At 44.5% G+C, this 22,827-nt stretch overlaps 1 protein-coding gene across 3 annotated transcripts in view; it reads right to left on the reverse strand.

Annotated features, from left to right (window-relative positions):
- The window catches only part of PTBP3 (polypyrimidine tract binding protein 3), a 75,556-nt gene that overhangs the window by 45,786 nt on the left and 6,943 nt on the right, over positions 1 to 22,827 (reverse strand). The window contains exon 2 of one of the 3 annotated variants that reach the window (XM_081942142.1): positions 16,276 to 16,309. The exons of the other annotated variants lie outside the window; for them this stretch is intronic. Coding sequence (XP_081798268.1) covers positions 16,276 to 16,309 — 34 coding nt within the window. The remainder of the gene's footprint in view (positions 1 to 16,275; positions 16,310 to 22,827) is intronic. 3 annotated transcript variants of the gene reach the window in all.

The following is a 22,827-nucleotide window of genomic DNA, read 5'->3' on the forward strand; positions in this document are numbered from 1 at the left end:
AGGTCCAAGATTGCCCGCACCCCTCCCGATGGCTTGGGGACTAGGAACAGGATGGAGTAGAAGCCTGTGCCCTCCTGACCCTCGGGTACCCTTTCTATGGCCGCTATCTCTAAGAGGTGGTCTATCTCCGCCCTCATTAGTTGGAGCTTGTGAGGTGACCTGGGAGTGGGGCAGCGAACCCGGGATCTTGGGGGGGGGGAAAGGAAGTCCAGGGTCAGGCCGTGACGGATCGTGTTGAGGATCCACACGTCCGTCGTGGTCTCCTCCCACTGGGCGGCATAGAGTTGGAGACGGCCGCCTATGGGAGGGTCCCTGTGACTGTCACTTGGATTTCCTGAAGGGGCGGTTGGAGAACCCCCCTCGGGAAGGTTTACGGTAGCCCTGTTGTCTATTTCTATCCCTGTAGAAAGATCTGTCCTGGGGACGTACCTGTGACTGGGGAAAGGGACGGCCTGAACCACCTGAGGAGGTGGAAGGCTCGGAGCCCCGAAAGGAACCCTTCCGAAAGGGCTGGCCCTTGCGTTCAGGTTTCTTGGATATGGCTGGGAGTACCTTGCGTTTATCCTTGGATTCAATCAGAAAGGAATCCAAGGCCTCCCCAAAAAGTTTCCCACCCTTAAAGGGAGCGGAAGCCAGCTTCCACTTCGCCTTGACATCTGCCTGCCAGTGGCGGAGCCACAGTAGGCGACGTGAGGTCACATTGGCGGCTAATGCCTTGAAGGAAAACTTAGTGGCGCTAAGTGAGGCATCAGCAGAGTATTCTATGGCTGCTATGATTTTATTTACGTTCTGCCTCATTTTAGTGTCCCCAGCTGGTAGGCCGGCCAATAGTTTGCGAAGCCAGAAGAGAGCTGCCCTCCCGAAGTAGGAAGAGGCAGAAGATGCTCTCATGCCCCAGGCAGTGGCCATATGCGTCTTGATAGAAGACGATTCAGCCCTTTTGTCCTCTGCCTTGAGCCCCTCCAGTAATTCAGCAGGTAGAGCCGAATTGGAGGTAAGGGACATAATGGGGTCATCGACCTGGGGAAGCTTTAGAAGCTCCTCCAGAGGCTCTTCCATGGTAAATAGCCTCTTGTCGTTCCCGCTGGGATTTGCCAAGGAACCAGGCTGGGTCCATTGGCGTTGGATAATGTCTACGAACAGCTGAGGGGCTGGAACCAAGTCTAAGGGGGGGGAAACTTCGTTGAAAAGCCCTGCCCCTGGGTCCTGGGGACCGATGGTCTCCATGGAAGCCTGATCCGAGGTAGGTTTGGGCTTGGGAGCTGGGAGGCCCATCTGGGGTCCTGCAGCCCGGGCCTTAGTCAGAATAGCCTTAAACATGGAAGAGTTAAAGAGACCCAGAGAGGGGGGAGGCTCTGGAGTGGAATTTTCATCCTCAGAGAGGTCTGGAGCATCACGCTCCACCTCCTCTGAGTCAGAAACCTCGCTGATGCCCGAGGGATCAGGCGAGGCCTCCCTAGCTGGGGGACCTTGTGCCCTAGCTGGTTTCCCCTTACTGGGATTAACAGATGCAAAGGGAAGCTTAGATGCCAGCTGCATCATCCCATCAGTGATACCCCTGGAAATGGCCTCTGCCACCACCTCCTGCATGCTTTTGGGCAAGGGGAGATCGTGGGCCTGAGGGGTATCTGGCCCAGTTATTGAATAGATGAAGGACCCCTCCTCTGCCAGGGAGTCTGCCTCATCAAGGTAATCTGCTGCCAGGGAATGGCCTGGGGAACCCATAGAGGCCCTGGATGGATTAGGGGAAAAATCAAATTCCTCTCTTTCCCCTGGAAGGGAGGGAGGAATCCCCTGTCTGGAGGTAGAAGGAACAGGAACCCCTTCCTCCCCAGGAGTAGGGGCTGGAGGAAGGGCCTGCTGGGCAGAAAAGGCCTTCTGGAACTGTTTCTCCAGGGCCCTCTGCCTCCTAGCATCTAGTCTCTCCTCAGCCTTAGAAGGCTGCTTGGCTTTAGGAGCCTTCCCCTTAGCTGGGCATCCCACCCCTTCACCTTTAGCAGCAGGGTTGGTCCTGCTGCGTTTAGCTGCTGGTGGGCCAGCCTGCTGATCCACTTGCTTCTCCATAGCGTTGGGAATCCTTCCCGATGGCTGTGGTGCTGGAGAATCTGAGGCTTGCATCTCTGGGATCCTCCTGCTGTAGGCAAGTGGTGGCTGGAAAATGGCTCCGGCTGAAATGAGGTCGGAAGCCAGCAGATCCGCGCTGAAGAAGGCAAGGGTGAATGGTCTAGATGACCAAAAGAACCCCTGCGGCCGCTTGTAGGTCTGGAGGGGAAGAGACCCAGTCAGGAGACCCTGCGATGGTCCTCTTCAACCCCTACTGCGGCGATCTGCAGAGAGCGCAGGCAACGCGATGAGGCTAAAAGCCCCGGCAGAAAAAGCGCGCCAAAATTTTTAAACTAAAAATGGCCGCCGTTCGCGTTTTCGCGCCTGGAGCGGCACCGGGGGAAAAGGCAACAGCCTAATGCTGTCCCTTGGGGTCCTAGCCTCCTACCTGCACCCCCGTTGTTCGCTGGCAGCCGCCAAACGAACCCCCCCGGTGCGACTGCTCTCGTCGCTGCGAGAAGCGAGTCGCGCTCCAGGCAGCCTGGCTCGCGCGCCAAATTCAAAATGCAAAAAGGCGAAAATCCAAGAAAATCCAAGAAAATACAGAAAAATAACAAACTTCTATCTGGGAGCTAACTAAACTTAACTATTTTACTCAAAAGGAGCTAACTACACTAACCAAAGGGTCCAGTCTGCTGCTCAAGGACTGGATCTCCCCCATTTGCGTCCTGTAGGGCGACTGAGTTTTTAAAACTGAGCCTCTGAGGGGAGCAAGAGGCGGAGCTACAAGAATTCGAACTCAGTCCTTGGGCAGCAAGCTGATGTTAACCCGTGCTTGGACACTCCAAGCGGCGCCTAGGAGAATAAAGGGATTAAAGTGCATAAAAAGAAGAAAAAACTACTGGTTTTGTAAGCCCACAACTGGATTAATGAAAATGGAACTGATGATTTATGGATTTCCTGATTAAAAAGGGATTGAATATGAGAATATTCATATTGTAACTTTAAAGAGAAAGGAAAGGTAATAAACTTGTTTGCAACTGCTTTAAAGGATAGAAGTAGCTTTTCTACCTGCACTTCCCCCCCCCCTCTTTTTTCTTTTACCTCTTCCCTTTTTAATTTCACTCTATATAATTTCATGTTTATTTTTTACTGATGTGAAAATCTTTAATAAAAATTACATTAAAAGATTAATGAAAATATACTCTCTTCAAATAGCTATAGCTGTAACTAAGTAAATAAATACCAAATGCTATCTAAATGAAGTAACCAACTAGAAAGCCTGTTGTGTATATGGTGAATTCCTTCTAGTCATATTTTTGATTAACTTAAAATGTAAGCAAGTAGAACAATATTTACAATTCTTTTTGAACAAATTGCCCTAAGATTCCTGATTTCGAACTATTCTAGTATATATTAGGAATGTTTGGGTATGTTTTATCTCACAAGATCTTTTTTCCTCCTAGAAAAAACTAATTTTACCAACTGGAGTCAGGGAGCAACATAGTGCTAAGAACATGAATTCAGAAATGTAGGGGAGAAGCAGATACCCAGAAAAAGATAAAAGCTCCTTAACAGTGTTTGTGACAGCTGCTATATGCATCTCCACAAATCTTCAAATCATAACGTGCCCTTTCAATCTCAATCGCTACTTTGAACTACAATTTGCTGAAAGCTCATTAAGGATTTCTTACAAAAGGAATTTTCAAACAATTTCAGGTTGTAGAACCTGTCAATTAAAAAGATTCCTGGAAGCCCTGATAAGAGATGCAGTTTGAGTGATTTCCCCCCCCCCCCTCAGTCTCTCATGAAATCCCATCAAGTTCTCCCAGAGGTTTCGGGGTCTGCGAAACTCTAAAAAAATCTTATTTTAGAGATTGACAATGGTGGCTTTTTTTTTTACAAGACTGTTCAACAAAATACTGATGATTTATCCATCAATGCGTACTCATAATAGATTCATTGGGTACATTTGCACTTCTAACTAAACATAACAGTACTAAAGTCACACTGAGAACATTAAGCTAATTTACTCTGCCACCAGAAGTGCCATGTGTTTTCCAGATGACTGCATTACAAAAATCATAATCCCTTGCTACTGGCCATGTTATTTTGGCATGACAGAAGTTGAATTTTAAGAGATCTCTAGAGTATCAGTTTATTTATTCCTCCTTTAGCAAGAGCTCCAAAATAATCCATGTCATCAAAGAATTCTTTTGCAGATTAGGACACCATAATGCTAACAATACAGAACAGATCAATATTAAACAAGATAACAACTTTGCCAACAGAATATAACGAGTGCTTATGAAAATGCTAGAACAAAGAGACCCTTTTAACATGTTCACTGTTCCATATTAGTTAAGATTTGCACTTATAATAATCTCTTCTACAAAGAGACAGAAGTGATGAAGCAGATTACAAATGGATTGAAGAACAACAGCAAATCTAGAATAAAAATATATCTTTTATCAAAGGAGCAAAGTTCATAGTATCAAGAAAAAGATGGAACCTATGTTATTAAAAGTTTTAGACTAGATAAAATAAGCTTTTAGGATTGTACATCTGACATTAGATCTAAAGATAGCCAAACAAAATTCTGTTTAGCAAGAGAAGTTTTTTTTTAAAAAAGCTATTGCATATACAACATTCCATTGTTTATTTTTCTGAATTATTATATCCAAAAGTTGACGTTATTTACTGGTAATAAATTACCATCATTTGAAAGGCAGTGCAATCTACTTACAGAGACAAATAGTCATATACATACAGTATTCTTTTTCTAGTGTGTATCTTGACAATATAGCATTCTCCATTCAGGCACAAAAATCTTCAAGCAAGGAGCACAGCAAAAAGACAGAAGGATATTTTTATGATGTTAAATAAAAAAATAGTTCAGAGAATGGGCGTTAGCCTTACCTGAGATGCCCGTTCTCTGGGCAGGTGGATAGCATCCAGGAATGGGTTAACTCTGTCTGTTATCCAATCAGACTGAGTCCTCAAACTTCAATGTCCCGCCTCTTCTGGTAGCTCCACCCAGTTTTTTGACGAAGGTGTTGCTGCAGACTGAAGTGTGATGAGTGGAAAGTCTCTCCTTGCTGATGCCGGACCAGCCCACCTGCAGGATGGGGCTGAATGCTATCTCCACCTCCCCAGAGAATGGGTGTCTCACATAAAACCAACACCCATTTTCCATTGTTGGTGAAGATAGCATCCAGGAATGGGACATACCAAAGCCTGACCTGTCCTCACGGCCAAAGTCACCTGGCTCATGTTGAACTTGTTGCAAAACCTGCCTGCCAAATGCCGCATCTGCTGACGCGTAGCTGTCTATCTTGTAATGGTGGATAAATGGAGATAGAGAGGCCCAGGTGGCGGCTTGACAAACCTCTTCCAGTGAAGCTTGCAGCCTGGCCCATGCAGCTGATGTGGCCACACCACCCTGGAAGTGGCTGAGACTGCATTGTGTAGGCTTTCGCAATGCAGGCCCGTATCCAACGACCCAATGAGGAAGGGGTTGCTTTGTGTACCATGGAGGCCGGCTGAAATGAGACAAAGAGCACTTCAGTGTGAGGTATCAAAGATGTCCTACGGAGGTAGATGTGAAGCGCCCTTCTGACATCTAACGTGTGCCACTGTCGTACAAGACAGTGAACCGGTGACATGCAAAAGTTCAGTAGTATCAACTCTTGAGCCCAGTGAAATCTAGTGTTGACTTTTGGTACAAATGAAGGGTCAAGTCTCAATACAACTTTTGTCGGAATGGAAGATGCACAAGTCCTGCCTTACTGACAAGGCTGCCAGTTCCGAAACCCACCTGGGCAATGTGATGGCCACCAAGAATGCAACCTTAAAGGAAAGGTAGTAGAAGCAGATGTCCTTCAGGGGTTTGAAATGGGGCCCCATGAGAGAATGCAGCACCTTGGTCAAGTCCCATGTTGGATATCGGTGAATGATTGGAGGTCGGAGTTGGTGGCCCCTCGCAGGAACCGTTGGATCAAGGGATGGTGTGCCAGAGATGTGAACGATCCGCAGGAAAGAACTGCCTCTGTAGGGTGGTAGGGGCCGGGTCGTTGTCCAAGCTCTCTTGCAGAAACTCAAGCACCTTATGGATGGGTACCTGCGAGGGAACAATGGTCTTGCCTGAGCGCCATCAGCAAAAGGCTCGCCAGGTAGTGTTGTAGATGCAGTTGGTCGATAGTCATCTTGATGCCTGTATCATCCCGATGACCCTAGAGGATAGCCTGTCGGTCAGGACCCACCGCTCAATCTCCAGGCAGTCAATTTGAGCCATTGAGGGTAGACAAGGGACCCCTGGATGAGTGAGATTCTGGAGGTGGGAAGTCTCCAGGGGGACTGTGGATAGGTTCATCATCCGGAAACCAGGATTGATGGAGCCAATACGGTGCCAAAAATAGAAGCTCTCCTCCCTCCTCCAGCATTTTCCGAATGACCCGTTGAAAGAGTGATAGAGAAGGGAAGGCATATAGAAGTCCTGCCGGCCATGGGTAGCTTAGCGCGTCCGTGCCTGCACCTGGAACTGCGTACTGTGAGAAGAAGTGCGCTGTCTTTTGTCCTTGGTGGCAAAGAGATTGATCGCTGGCAGGCCATACTAGCTGGGCAGTTCCCAGAAGAGGTCCGGGTGTAGACTCCACTCCGTGTGATCTATCTGAGTGCATCTGAACCAGTTGGCCTGAATGTTCGACACCCCCGAGATGTTTTCGACCCTTATGGACAGCAGATGGTCTTCTGCCCAGAGGCCGAGAAGGCCCCCCCCCCCTGGCAGTTGATATGGGCCTTGGCAGTCATGTTGTCTTTGATGACCAGGATCAGTGATGGGTTTCTGCCGGTCTTCACCGGTCCGCGCGAACCGGTTGGTGACCGGACCCAGAAATAACTTCTGGGCCCTGGGAACTGGCACCGGCCCTGCAGCTCGCTCCTCCCGCCCCTATGGTCGCCGCTTGCTTGCTCCCCACACCTGTCCCCGGACTTGCCTAAGATGCCTGGCCACCAGCAAGTATGGGCGCGGGGGTGAGGATGGTGGCAGGAGATTACGCGGCATGGCTGGCATCTTTGGCACGTTTGGGGACCTCGCAAGGTCTTTGCAAGGTCCCCGGACTTGCCCAGCAAAGCATGGGACAGTGGGGCGACAGTAGCTTACGTGGCATGGCGTGGCGGCCAGCAAAGCACCTCCCCAGACTTGCCCAGCAAAGCACGGGGTGGCGGGGCGGCCCCTTGCTTTGACAGCCCCCTCGTTTCCAATTGGGGTGGGGAAGAAATCCATCTTTTCTGTCCCTCTCCATGGATTCCTCCCAATTGGAAACGAGGGGGCTGTGAAAGACAAGGCAGCGCGCCCCGCGTGGCTGTTCAAGCAGCAAAAGAAGGAACAGGAGAGGAGTTCCACGTGAAGCTTTTTAAACAGCCAAACTCCCATCCAGTTAATTCTTCTTTTTGAACAAGCCATGCTGGGCGCGCTCCCTTGCTTTGACAGCCGCCTCGTTTCCAATGGGGGGGGGGGAAATCCATGTGTTAGAGAGAGAGGAAAAACACATGGATTTCTCTCCCCCACCCCATTGGAAACCAGGCAGCTGTCAAAGAGAAGGGAGCAGTGCGCACCAGGTGGGCTATCCCCCAACAGTTGAAGAAGGAACAGGAGGGGAGGATTCGGCTGTTGGGGGATAGCCCATGTGGTGCGCACTCCTTTCTCTTTGACAGTGTCCTGGTTTCCAACGGGGGGGAGAAACCCATGCGTTAGAGAGAGAGGAAAACGCATGGATTTCTCTCCCCCCCCCCATTGGAAACCAGGCGGCTGTCAAAGAGAAGGGAGCAGTGCGCACCAGGTGGGCTATCCCCCAACAGTTGAAGAAGGAACAGGAGGGGAGGATTTGGCTGTTGGGGGATAGCCCACGTGGTGCGAGATCCCTTCTCTTTCACAGCTGCCTCATTTCCAATGGGGGGGGGAGAAATCCATGCATTTTTCCTCTCTGCATGGATTTCTCCCCCACATTGGAAACCAGGTGTCGGTCTCCCTCTCCCTCTCCCTCCCTCCCTCCCTCCCTCTCTCTCTCTCTCTCTCACACACACACACCTTGCATGTGTAAGGGGGACTGGATCAGCTGGGAAGCTGGCAAAAAAGAACCCTCTATTTCTCTGCTGCCCCGGCTCACAAAAAAAGGAGGTAGCGATGCTGGCTCGGTCTCTCTTCACTTACCGCTCACTACCACCACCCCTATGGCCCACCGGCTGGAGCCCTGCCTGTCCTGCCTAGCTGGGTGACTGGCTGGGAAAGCGGCGAGGTAATGAGCGCCGGCCATCATCGCTGCCTTCTTTGTCCGGCAGCGGAGAAATAGAGGCTTCTTTGCCAGCCTCCCAGCTGATCCAGTCCCCCTTACACATGCACCTTGCATTGCAGCAAGGTGTGTGTGTGTGTGTGTGTGTGTGTGTGTGTTTCTGTATGACATATGTGCCTTCTGTGGCGTGCCCAACACCTTCGGACACCCACCAGGTTACCCACTGAGTGGCAGAGAAATCTGTCTTCGGCAAAAGGAAAAAAATCCCTCTCTGCCACTCTGCTAAAAAGGCGGGAACCAAGGCCAAGAGATAACAGGACGACTAACCATATTCGGTTAACCCCCAGAGCGGTAAGAGGCTGAATTGTGAGCTCTGTAAATTGGCTTGTAGGACACAGAATGCCATGATCATAGCATTTATTGGGCACCGGTTTTAGTTCACAGAATATATCTACGAATATAATTGGAAGGGATGTGTTTGTGTGAGAGAGAGGGGGGAGAGAGAGAGAAAGGAAGGAAGGAAGGAAGGAAGGAAGGAAGGAAGGAAGGAAGGAAGGGGGAGATATATACACAAGAAAGGAAGGAAGGAAGGAAAGGAGGGAGAGGGGGAGTAAAAGAAAGTCAAAGACAGAAAGAAAAAGAGAAAGGAAAAGAGAAAGGAAAGAGAAAGAAAGGAAGGAAGAAAGAAAAAAGAAAGAGATAAAGAAAAAAAAAGAAAGTGGGAGAGAGATGAAAGAAAGAAAGGAAAAGGGAGAGAGAGACAAAAGGAAGGAAGGAACAAACGAAGGAAAGAGAGAAAGAGAACGTATGACCACAATTGAGCCCAAAATTTTGGTTACTAAGCAAGATCGTTGTTAAGTGAGTTTCACCACATTTTCCAAATTGGCCAAGCCCACCTGGTCACAAAACCAGCAACCCACTCCCACAAAACAGGCCACACCTACAGAATAGGTTCTAAAAAATTTTGAAACCCACCACTGACCAGGATGTACTTGTTGGCTACGCCCTCTTGGAAGTGCACCAGAGCCAGCTGGATCACCCGTAGTTCCAGCCAGTTGATGTTGTGCCTGAGGTTTGACTGGGACCACTGACCTTGAGCCATCCCTGACTGCATGTAAGCACCCCAGCCGAACAGACTGGCGTCTATGGTTAGCATCAGGCAGCCCGGCTCCCTTAACAGAGAACCGTTGGAGATGGCCGGGGACAGTCACCACCCCAGGGACCTGATCACTTCCGGAGGTACCTGTACTATGTTTGATGAGCAGCTCCTGCCAGACTTCTGGTGTGGGAGGAGAAACCATTGGAGAATCCTGCTGTGTAGACGGGCCCAAGAGACGATCGCAAAGCAGGACACCTTCTTCTCCAGTAATTGGGAAAGGATGATCACCTGGACTCGCCGTTGAGATCTCACGCTGCCAGCTAAGGCTTGAAGGCTGTCCTCGCTTTGGGGAAAGATAAACCCTCCACGGTGTCTATAATTGCTCCCAGTTGGAGGAGGCGGGTTGAGGGTCAGAGGTAGCTTTTGTCCAGCTTTATGGAAAACCTGTGGTGTTTCAGGGCCTGAAGGGTGACATCTAGATCCCTCTTTGCCTGACTTGGTGACCTGGACAGAAGGAGGATGTTGTCCAGATAGCACTGGATCAGTGGTGGGCTGCAGGTGGTACGCCGCAGTACGGGCATACTGGAGCACCAAGTACCGTTCTGTCCTCGATCCTTACCTGTCTTTAAAGTCTTTCGTGCTTCCGCGCACGACATGTACAGTGCCTGCGCAACGCTCTGCTGAGCAGCTGCAGCGTTGTGGAGGCTCACGGAGTTGTCGCTGGACAGTAAGACATGCGCACTGCACACGTCCATGTGGACAATGCCGGGCCTGTTCCAACCCCACCGCTGAGCAGCTGGAGCACTGCAGAGGCTTGTGGAGGTGTTGCTGGACAGTAAGACATATGCGTGCGTAGTGCGCGCGTCCATGTGGACGCCAGGCCCGTTCCAACAGGGGATCCGTAACCCACCACTGCACTGGATTCTGACTGGCGTGGTACAGAGATGGGCTGCCACGGCAGCTAGGAGTTTGGTGAACATCCTGGGGGCCAATGAGAGCCCGATGGGAAGGGCCCTGTACTGAAAATGCTTCCACTGTTAGCAGAATTGCAGGTACTGCGTATGAGCTGGGTGGGTTGGCACATGTAGATATGCCTCTGTGAGATTTACTGAGGTGAGATATTCGTCCCTCTGGACGCTTCCCAAGACGGTCAGAACGGAATGCATCTTGAATCGCTGGTAGACAATATGGCGGTTCAGGTGTTTTAGATCGAGTATGGCTCTCCAACACCCCCCACCTGAGGATTTTGAGACAATGAACAAGAGGGAGTAAAATCCCTGTCCCTATTGATCCTCCGGAATAGGCTGAATCACACAGATTTCCAAGAGATGCTGAATCGTTTGTTCCACGAGGAGTTTCTTTCCCCGATCTTGAGAGACAGGGTAGCTGATGAAAAACCTCAGAGAGAAACTTGAGGGAGAGGTCAAATTTTACCATCTCCCTGACTCTAGCATCCGTGGTGATCTCCTTCCATTGGTTGGTAAAGAAGGCCAATCGGCCCCTGATGGGAATGTTCTCTAGGCAGTCACTTTTGACGCCAGAAGGGATGACCTGCTCCACCCCTGAAGGACCTCTTGGGCAGACAACGTTGACCGTTTCTGGTTGCCCTATCCTGCTGCTGACCCTGTCTAGGGGGAAACTATCATTGCAGATGAGGGAGGTTGAATCCCCCATCCGGCCCTCAAAAGGGTGAACGGTGATAATAGGGGAAGGAACGGCCCTCGGACCTCCTGTAGAGATAAGGCAAGATCATCCGCTTGTCCCTCAACTCTTATGAGTAGGGGTTCCAGGGACACACCAAATAGACGGTCCCCTGAAAAGGAAGCAGAGGCCAGCCACCACTTATTCCTGGCATCGGCTTGCCACTGTCTAAGCCAGAGGAGGCGCCTGGTCACCACCAAGGACGTATGGACTTAGAAGCGAACCTGGTCGCATTCAGGGAAGCATCTGCATTGCTGCCTTGAGCTTATTGAGGTCTTAGTGGGACCTGGTGTTGCTAGCGGGGATCCTACCTTGCAGCTGTTTCAGCCATAGAAGGGAAGCCCTGTTAAAGAAGGATGAAGCCGTGGAGGCTCTCACCGCCCAAGTGGCAGCCTGGTGACTCTTCACCAAGATCTGCTTGGACTTCTTGTCTTCTAGTCAAAGTGACTCTTCAGGAGTACCAGGGACGACCGAGGGAGAAGACAGTGCTACCACAGGTGCATCCACAGTCGGCACCTCTAGGATCTTGGCTGAATCGGAACCCAATTATAGAAGCGCTTGTCCTGGCTGTTGGGAAAAGGCCCCTATCCCGGGGAAGCCCACTGTCTCTGAACAACATCTAAGAGTAATTTTGGATAAGGGACCACCTTCTCTACAGCAGGTTCAGAGAAGAGTGGATCCATTGGGTCCCCCAATCCGGAAGGGGTTGACTGCATGGGCTGACTAGTCCCTATGCTGGCTACTTTTTGTGCCTTAAACATTAGGGATCTAAAGAGAGAAGGCCGGAAAAGGCCAAAGAAGGCAGGTTGATTGGGGTTGAGATCTTCGTCCTCGGAAAGGTCGGAAGCCCTGTGGACATCCTCCTCGCCTGAGAGGGATGAATGGCTCGGAGATCTAGGAGCCCGTCTATCTGGGCAGGCCAAGACTCCCTAGGAGTCCCAGCCTTCCCTGTGGCCCGGGGTCCTGCTTCTCTCTGAGGATTGTGGGGAAGCCCACTGTTGTAAACCTGATGCAATCCCCTGCCAGATGGCCTCTGAAATAATGGCTATCATATTGGTCAGCTGAGCCTCTGCGACTTGCAAGGGACAAAGGCCTGTTGTGGTTGGTGTGACTGAGGCCTCAGGCCTGGGGCTATTATGCTGGAGGTTGTCTCTAGACAAGAGGGAAATCCAGGGCTAAACTCCCTTCCACAGGGAGAGACAGTGGAAAATCCTCATCACTGTCTGGAGACATCTCATCTGGTTGGAGATTGTCCTGAACAAGGGGCACCTCTTCAAAGGGGTGAGGGCTGACCTGCTCATCGAGGCCCTGGTCTGCTGCCCTTCTGGCTGCTTCCCTTTGGGCCTTGGAAAATTCTCTATCTAAGGCCCTCTGGCACCTGCTTTCTGCCTTTTTCATGGCCTTAGAGGCCTTCTTGGAATGCCCCCCTTATCTGGTATGGGGGCCGCCCTCTTTCTCTCAAGCCTCGATCCTGAGGTTCCTGCGACTGCTTCCTGTTGCTGGGTGGAAACACTCAGGGGCACCTGCCACATCCGATGATGCTTCCAAATTGCCATCCATCATGCCTGGGAACCACGTGGAAATCTAACCTCCCTACTGTTCGCTGGAGGGTTGGGCGGTTGTGCGGCTGGGCTAATAAGCCCCGCAGTTAAGGCTCGCCTGGGTCTGCTCCACTGAATTTAGATCACCAACAATGAACTGCTGCCCAAAATGGCGGCCGCCAGCTTCGCGTCCTAACAAAATGGTGCCCGTCTTCTTGGGGTGATTCAAAATAGTGGCCCATAGGTGGGAGAAGCTCGGGGAAAGCCACAGGGTAAAAAGCCCCGTGAGCCTCGGCTCCTCGCCTCGTCGGGACCGCGCTGGTCACCTGCAGTCCCAGGGTCAGCAATACAGGGTATCTGTCCGAGTCACTGTCCCGCGACGTCTCTGCCGCTGCCATGTGATTCTCAGCATCCCAGGGAATCACCCTGGACACTGACTGAAAAGGCTGCTCAACTGGAACATTATTAAGGGAGCAAGCCTCAATTGTAGTAGAAAGGATTGGTTTTTGGTAAAGTTGAGGAGGAGAGAAAGGATAACACGTCCAGTACTAAGGAAGACTGAGTCTAAAAGCTGAGTGGAGCTACCAGAGGAGGCAGGACACTGAAGTTTGCAGACTCAGTCCGATTGGATAACAGACGGAGTTAACCCATTCCTGGATGGTATCTCCACCAACAATGGAGAATGCATAATTTCTGAAAGTTCAAGTTCTTTAAGCCAATCTTCTTTGCAAATGACTCCTTAAGTTGTAAATTTCAGTTTAAAGCAGGGGTAAGGAATTATCCATTTCAATAACTTTCCATCAAACTCTGCAAACTTTCTTGTAGACTGGGTCTTTTTGTTTCCTGATGCTAAAATGTTTCCCACCAGACAATGTTTTCTGTCCCTGAAGTTTCTGCCACCTCTATTGCTTAGTAAAATATACAGTCCTTGTCTCTCTCCCTTTTATTTTAATATTTCAGTAATATATTGCTACCAAAAATAAAATAAAACAGCTGGACTTCTCTTCACACAAAAAGTGGCTTACTTGAAACCACTGCACACTTTTTGTAAAATTAAACTCAAGCATATTTAGAAGAAAATTGTGTCTAAATATATACTTCCTATTTTGGAATTATGTTATTCCACCTTTCAGCAACAATCCAAGTCATTTTCAATTCTGAACACAGAAGGTTCTCATAAGGCTTCAAAACTATGATCTATAGCTTTTTTGTCAGGCACAAGCAACTATTCATGGATTAGCCCAAACAGATACTTCATCGCTGATCATCTATATTACAAGATTCTAACCAGATGGTCTGCCTCCACCTGAGTTACAACAAATACAGACCTATAGGTTTGATGCCAATTGTTTTCTCCCCCAATGGATTCTAAACTGGAATGTTTTTTTACTCTCTCTTTACTTCACCACATTTTTCCTCTCACTGATATGTTACAAAACTCAATGTTTGCTGTTTGTAATATTACTCCTTCCCCTTCCCCCCAAAAAAAAATCCAATTAGAGATAGTCGTTGGTTAATAATGTTAATTAGAATTCGAATTTCCATGTTAAAGCAATGCAGCTATAAAGCGTGACATCATGTGATTGCACTGTTTAATGATGGCAATTCCAGCGGTCCCCAGTTAACATTGTTAAGTGAGTACTGGGTCATTAAACAAGGACTTCAAGTGTTTATGACTTCAAACTTCCTGCCACCTTTACTTATATGGAAACCCAGCAGGAAGTTTGCAAACCATGAACATGTGATTGCAAGGGAATTGCACCAGCCAGAACTTTGATGACCAGTCATATCCACCATTTGTTCAGCTTCTTATAACTAAAAACATTCAATGTAAAGATCCATTCAACCAAAGGAACCTAAATAATTCAGCTCTGCTATAACACACTGTTAACTTCCTGGTGTGAATATACAACAAGGGAAAAATAAAAATAAACAGAGGGCTTTATCTCTATGTCTGTCAATGATTTCCTATGCCTGTAGTCCAGAGGCATACATATTCACCAAACCCTTTATGAACCCCAAGAATTAAGATAATTTTAGCATTACAAGGGTGTCATAATGGTACATACATCTAGAGAAGGCATATTTATGTGGTTGCTAATATCAATTGTGCATGCAGCTTTACTATGACTATCTGCTACTATTTAAAAAAACATATGTCTCTATACCACCTGAACATTTGTGCTTTCATTTGTGTGCAAATATATGCCATTTCCTCTAAAACTATAATTGCAACACGTAAAATATTATGTGATTATAATATTACTCTTTAGAACAATGATGGTGAACCTATGGCACGCGTACCACGTTTGTCAGGGAACAAACTTCCGGAGGCTTCCCTGACGCCTTCGGAGCGCTTAAAACCACCCTCCGAGCAAACCGGAAGTCACTTCCGGTTTGCTCGGAGGGTCGTTTTAAGCGTTCCGAAGGCATCAGGGAAGCCTCCGGATGGTCCCTGAAGCCTCCGGAGGGCCTCCAGGGGAGGCTCTTTCCGCCCTCCCCAGGCTCCTATAAAGCCTCTGGAGCCTGGGGAGGGCGAAAAAAGCATGTAAAAATGGGGGGTCACACGTTGTGCGCGCATGCGCACTGGGGGGGTCGTGCATTGCATTATGGGTGCGGCACACCCGCACATGACCCCCCTGCGCTCCCCCCCTTGTGGCACGAGAGCCAAAAAAGGTTCGCCATCACTGCTTTAGAAGTACTATAACATCGGTTTCAGTATAATAATAAGCCTAATCATTAATTCTCCCTATAGCTCATGATGCAATGTCTTTTTGACTTTAAACTGTAGTACCTTACCAGAATTTATTTTTGTTTTTAAATCCTATGCCCTGAAATGTTAAAGCAACCTTTATTTTATTTTTAAATTTGATTTCTATTGTGTGACTTCCATTTTTATTGCTTTAGAAACATTTTTCTTTTAGGATTTTAGTGTTTTAATGTTGTAAGCCACCCAGAATTGTTTCAATAAGAAATGGGTGGCAAATAAATTTAACCAATAAATAAACCTTTGCAAAGCTCAAACACAGTATTTGAACATTGTCCTCCTCTATTACCTTTGTATGCATGCCCAGAAAGACTTCAACTGGGACTACCACTATAGTGAAGGAGCTGTGCACATAAACACATGCGAAGGCAACTACAGACAGTTTTCCAACAAACACATAAACCTTGCTAAGGTCTTGGTTGCTTTAGTACTTTGAAAAGTAAAATTCTGGCTAATGTGCTCCACATTCACCTTTTTTTTTAATGCTTTGGGCTACTCTATTCAACAGTGAGTTTAAAAATGAGTTGCAGCTTTTTATGACTTACCTTTGAACAGCATTCCAAGCACAGGAATGGGGGTGAAAAGTACATATTTTACAGCTGGACTGAGACACAGCTTTCTAAGTTATTAATATCCTTAGTTGAATTGGAAGAAACATAAATTATGAACTTTTAAGAATTAAAGAGTTAAGATCCACTTCATGATGAAAGAAATTGGATGGAAATAAAGCAATGCCACAAGGGGAAAAATGATGCACAAGTTTAAATGTGTTATCCAGAAATAATAAAAATGTGGATAACAAGTTTATATGAAAGGACAGAAAAAGATTCCTACCTTTAAACCGACTGCTATAAGATCTGTAACAACACTGTGTGAAAACAAATGGGAGAAAATGGAAAAGTTAGAAAAGCAGTTATTGTACAGGCAATGATAAATAAAGCTAAAGGAAGAAAAAAATATCATAAGAATGAAATGAGTTATGGAGTGTTTTTGCAAAAGAAATGGAACAGTTTAGTAACACATAATATGAAAAAGAGGCTTAGATAGAGTAATCAGATAAAACTTTACAACAATTATTAAAGGATTCCTTTTTTCAGACATACGCAACACAAAAAGCCTTTCTAATTTACCTACCAAGCACACACATAGGTAAAATATGCCATACTTTTTTGGAAAAAAGTATCTACATTTACATATAAAGAATCAGAAGAACTAAACACTAGTCATCTAATGAACTATGAAAATAAGATTGTGCATTACAGTTTCAAGGATGGTTCCATTCACTAGACAGAAAAGGTATAATTTCTTCTTTGTGTTATCTATATGCTGAAATATTATCAGAATATGTATCTTAAAAGCTATAGTAAATATAAACAATGGGAAAGAGGTAGTAATACTCTTTTAGGGTGAATATTTTTATAAAAATAACAGATTAAGAGCAATGTCATACAATCTACTTCTACATGAGCAAGGCAGCCTTCAATATATCCAAGCTCAGTCTGAGAAATATATTTCAGCAGAAATCAAGAACTATGTCAATGCTGGCTGAGGCTGTAATTCCATACCTCTTTTGGGAGTTGAGAAAAGGCTGAATTATATTAAACTAAACAATTTAAGTATGTTAACTATCATTATAAGTGTAATTATTTCTGAAATCATTATGGCTGGTTTTCTTACATCCACATATAACTAACTTAAAAGGGAAGCAACATATTTAACAATATGCTTCTATAAATAAAATTAACTACAGTCAATACTAGTACTTTCAGACATACTTTAGTTAGAATATCATTATCTGAAGCTGAAAGCCTAACACTTGAGTTGCTGTAATATGATCCAATATCAATCAACTAACTTCCTTCTATTACTCATAGATACAATATAAATTACCATAACAATGCAGAATGAGACTGCTAAACAAGACATTTAAGAGGATTATCTGTTCCCAGTATGCATTACCAGGACAAGTAATTTCAGTTATGGTTCCACAAATGTTTATGCAATCTCTTTCTTAATCACTGACAAAATAACTATGCTTTATTGGATAAAAATGAATATTCCTGAACAGGTATCATCAAACTGTGGTGGTCTTCATGCTTCAATTATTTCTTTCATAATCCTAGCAATTAGCTATTCTGTCAGAAACTCATGGGACCTTGTCAAGAAAAAAAAATCAATTAAAAAAAAATCCCATAGCCAACATAAATTAAAGCAAACTTAACAGTATCTCAGCAATATACTTCTTAACTCAGGAAACTCTGTACATAGCCTCCTAACAAGCTTAGATAAACCGTAACAAATAAATACCAAAAACTCTAGTGTACACAATACAGTAACAAAATTCAGGCTTGAACAGAAATGAGGAATTAAAACATAAAAGTTGCTGTGTAAGAAGATTATATGTAGTTTCGACCTAATAATCAGAATTGAGCCAAACATTATTGTTGCTAAGCAAGACTTAACTTAAGTTAAGTGAATTTTGCCCCATTTTATGATCGTTCTTGCCAGAGTTGTTAAGTAAATCATTGCAGTGGTTAAGTGAATCTGGTTGTCAGAAAGTCTCAAAAATGATCACATAACCCCAGCACACTGCAACTGTCATAAATACATGCCAGTTGCCAAGCATCCAAATTCTGATCAATTGATATTGGGGGGCATCTTGGGCAGCATGCAACAGTCGTGAGTGTTTAAAATGGTCATAAGCCACTTTTTTCAGTGTTACTGTAGCTTTGAATAGTCACTAAATGAATGATTGTTAAGGACATGAATTTGCAATTTGCTCTTGCGACCCAAAATTAAAGGACTTAACAGGCATACATTATATTAAGCAAGAAGTTCATATGACAAGATGGGCATTTCTATCATCAAAATTGAAGATTTTTTATAATCACTCAGAATGTTCTTTTTTATGTTATGTAAAAATCAAAATATAAGCAAATGGGTTAATAATATAACACTGTATTTTAACAGAATCAGGAAACAGATATTTAGCCATGATAATGAAATTAAAATTAAAGAAAATATTCCATATAATATTAAATAAATATTTACTGTGTGACTACACTATCAGAAACTTCTAAATGTGCTGCAATAATTGTCAGAAATTTGATCATTTATCCAGAGTCAGAACTAGAAATTAATGAATGTACTGCGTAAGTGTAAAGTTATGACTATGTCCAACTATCAAATAAAATTTGGTTCTTCTGATATTGCTATTTAAGACTTGTGCAAGGATATAAGCAGCTAAATTTTCCAAGTTAAAGTATTCAACTGGCAGAAGTTAAAGTGTAACAAAAGCCAGATATTTAATTCTGAATTTCCATCAATTATATTTGAAAAGGTTTAAGTGTGGACTCTGGAGGAAGAATAGATGTTGTAGGAAGACAGCTGTTTAGTGTACAACAGCAAAAAAGCTTCCAACCAGAACATGCCACTAAATTACTCATCCATAGCCAGGCTCTATACTACAACCCAATTTGTTCTGACCCCCTTGACACAGATGTTTGACTGACAGAAACAGTAAGCCAATAAGAGTGAATCCATTCAATGAAATCAGTAGTCAAATCAATAGAGCTTTATCAATTTCAGGGACAACCTATTAAAAGACAGAGCACAGAAAAGTGAACCAAACACCACTGCTTGTCACCCACAGCTTACAGCTCAAGCCACTCTTAACATTATTAATAAGCTACATCTCACACTGTACAAATGACATTGTGTTTTCTCAGGTGGCACTAGGTGCCAGACCCATACTGAATACAGACACTACTCAACTCCCAAGCAACCAAAATACCAGGTCAATGGTGCCAATGAGGAAAGCAGATCCTGCAATAAACACAAATGCCTGCTTTGCTCCCACACGGATAAGTACCTTTGCATGCTCTTCCTCCGATATACCGTCACTTGCTAGTCATGCCTCTCTGAATTCTAAATTGGATAAAACAGGAATTGTTGGGCAAAATAATTAATGGAAACAAGTTTGATATAGGGATTTAAAATAAGAACAAGTATCGGAGCATTTCAACCTTTCAAAATACTGTATGGCAAACTTTGAAGAATCAGCTATATGGGACTTTAACACCAGTATGAGGGGAAAATTGATGAGCTCGCGTATATAAACATGTTTTAGGCAAATTCAGACGGTCTTAACAAAGGGTTTTTAAACACAATTTAACAACAGTTAATTGATAAGGTATTTATACTCTGTCTCATGTGCATTTGCATAACCAACCTATCTTTCTGTCTCTCCTTACCACAATTCAAATCTGACATCAGTCTAGCCCAGCGGTTCCCAACATGGGGTCCACGCACCACAGGGGGTAAAATTTGGTTTTTAATGGGGGCAATTTGAACCTTGTTTAAGCCAAGTTAAGGGCCTTTTAGGCTTCCTCCATATGAGGAGAGTTCACATTTTGAGTAAAGTAAGAATTATATGTCATGGGGGAGGGGGCATCAGGATATTAAAGATGCTTAGGTGGGGCATGGCCAGAAAAAGGTTGGGAATCACTGGTCTAGCCATTCCATGCATCTGATGAAGTGACTAGCCATTCATGAAAATCCACGGCTTTTAGTAAAGCCAAAAAAGACTGTGTAATTTTAAATTGTTACTGGGTTAACAAAGTCATACAATAAGCAGAACAGTTTGAATTGGGGAGTAGTCCAGAACAGCAAGAAACACAAAATATATCAGTTCAGCTAATTCAGAAGGTCAGGTATAGCCTACATGGAAATTAATCAAGGTAACAAAGAATTTCCTCTGGAGATTTATCTTCTGAATGAGAAATACCAACACTCTAATTATTTAAATTGGTATACAAATATATTCACCACTTTTGGTTACACAAACTAAAGTGTTTAATTCTCTCTCTCTCTAACATATCTCAAAAGTGAACGAAGAAGAATAAAGCAGGGAAACATCAGTCCATGCAATACAGAAGCCTTTAGGAACGGAGACAAACTGTAATATTTGTATTATGCTTGTTCTTTTTAAAAGTCCATTTTGTCATTCAACGTTGTTTCATTTTATCATTCAACATTTGCAGTTTCCCATTTTCCTACATTTTATTAATGTAAACAAATTTCCAAAAGCATTCACTTAGTATAATTGTATTTCTGAACAAATATTTACTACTTCACAGAAATTGCACGGCATGTTTTGGCCATCAAAGTTTAAAGAAATCATTTAAAACATTTTCAGAAAACTTATAATTTTAAATACTTAGGAGCTATTTGTACTACAGAGTCATTTTAATGGCATATGCATTCATATTCACACTATTGCATTATTATTTATATGGCTTTTCCTATCCTGGCAACCATCTGATACACTGAACAGTTTCATCATGGTCATATTCATAATGGTCATATTTGTTGGAGGATTCCACATTATATTGGAGAAATATGAATTTCATGTACAACTATAATACAGACTTGTCAGAACTTGCTTACTTAGGGCCTATTTTCACAAATTTTAAAAGCAGGTTACTCCTGTTCAGTAGACTCTCTTTAAAGATGGATATAACCATGGAATTAATTACCCATCATTGCCAAAAGGCTATTTTCATAATTTTTAAAAAAATCATATTAGCCTTTTGAAACTCAGCTGGATTCATGCAGCTACATGCCTGCAATAGGAATAGAAACTGCTATAAATTCTGCAGTACTAGCTGCATCCTATTCAAATTAGTAGCAGGAAAATAATCATATCAATTAATAGTTTATTAGATTATTCTGTCATGAAAGTTTTTACCAGTATGGTAGTGTGGACTTGCAGCTGCTAAGATGTATTTTGAAGCAAGTGTGCTATGTTATTTACAACAATTGGGAATATTCCTTTCAACCATTCATGCAATTACAAATAAGCAGAACTGCTAAACCAACAAAGGGAAATCTAAACATCATGTATTTTAGACACTTCATTACATTGGCAATTCCAAGCTCACTCACACCATAGCAGATATAGTACAGTGTTATTAAAGTATTTATTAACAGTTACCTTGGATCAGGGGTGTCAAAGTAACATTGTCATGTTGGCGTCACATGACGTATCAGGACTTTTCCTTCACTAAACCAGGCGTGGGCGTGGCCAGCACGTGACACATCCGGCCTCTGGGCCGGGAGTTTGACAGCCCTGCCTTAGATTATTGAAATAATTGAACTGAGCACAAAAACCAAGGTAAAATGTTTAGAATCAAATTATTCGAGTATAACGCGCACACGTGTATAACACGCACCCCCTAATTTTCGATTAAAAATCGGTATAAAATTTTGTTTCACACCAAGCATTGTAATAGTAATGACTATTGCCGCCGCTGCTGCCGCCGTTCACAGGACCCGACTGGAGGAAGAGGGTGAGAGGCGGGTCCTGTGAACGGCGGCAGCAGCGGCGGCAATAGTCGCAACTCAGCTGCCTGCCGCCTTTCCCCTCCTTTGTCTCCCAGCCGGGGCGGCCCGCCGCCGAGGGCCGCCCCGGCTGGGAGACAAAGGAGGGGAAAGGCGGCAGGCAGCTGAGTTGCGACTATTGAGCACGGCGCGGAGGCGCCTGAGGCCGGGATCGAGGCTGCAGTCCGGAAATTTACAATTTACAATTCGCCACTGCCAGCCCAGCCCAGCCCTCATTTATAACGCGCACCCAAACTTTGATTTCTTTTTTTGGTATAAAAGTTTGCGCGTTATACTCGAATAAATACGGTATTTTTTTTTCTGACCAATTATATGCAACTTCAATCGATTTTCATTATCTGACTGCTTCAGTTACCCATAAATCCGATTCCTACACTTGTAATTCCTCAGTTCTCTAAAATTCAGAGGGCTGAAGTCTGTCATGGCTCCTATAGTACTGAACAAGCTTTTACATGAAAGTTCAACCTCCCCCACATTGACAATTTTCTGGATGCAAATGAAGACAGAGCTCTTCCAGACCGTTTTATTTTATTCATTGTTAAGATGGAACTATCTTGTGACTGTTTTCTTTTATGAGGAATCCAATTTTAAATTGTACGCTGGCTTTAACATGCCATTATATTTCATTGATTGTTTTATAGCTTTTTGTACACTACCAAGAGCCTCATAACTATAGCTCTATAAAATTAAATATATCTCAATATTACACATTAAAGTGATTATATAAAAGCAAAATATAGTTGTGAAAAATGAAATGATATTAAAGTACGTTGTCATATTTAACATGCCAATATATTCAGTGGAATTCATTTTCAAATTAGATAGCAAAATTGAACTGACATTACACTAAACATTTTGCAATATGGTTAGTTTTACAATCTTATAAGAAGCAGCTGTATCCTCAAACTGCTCATCTTTTCCACCTAGCTGCATCTGAGCAAGGCAAACTACAAAACCGGTTTTTCGAGATCAGTTAGAATCAAC

This window comes from Natrix helvetica (genome assembly GCF_964273705.1).
Source record: "Natrix helvetica genome assembly, chromosome: 2".
In the NCBI taxonomy this organism is placed as follows: Eukaryota; Metazoa; Chordata; class Lepidosauria; order Squamata; family Natricidae; genus Natrix; species Natrix helvetica.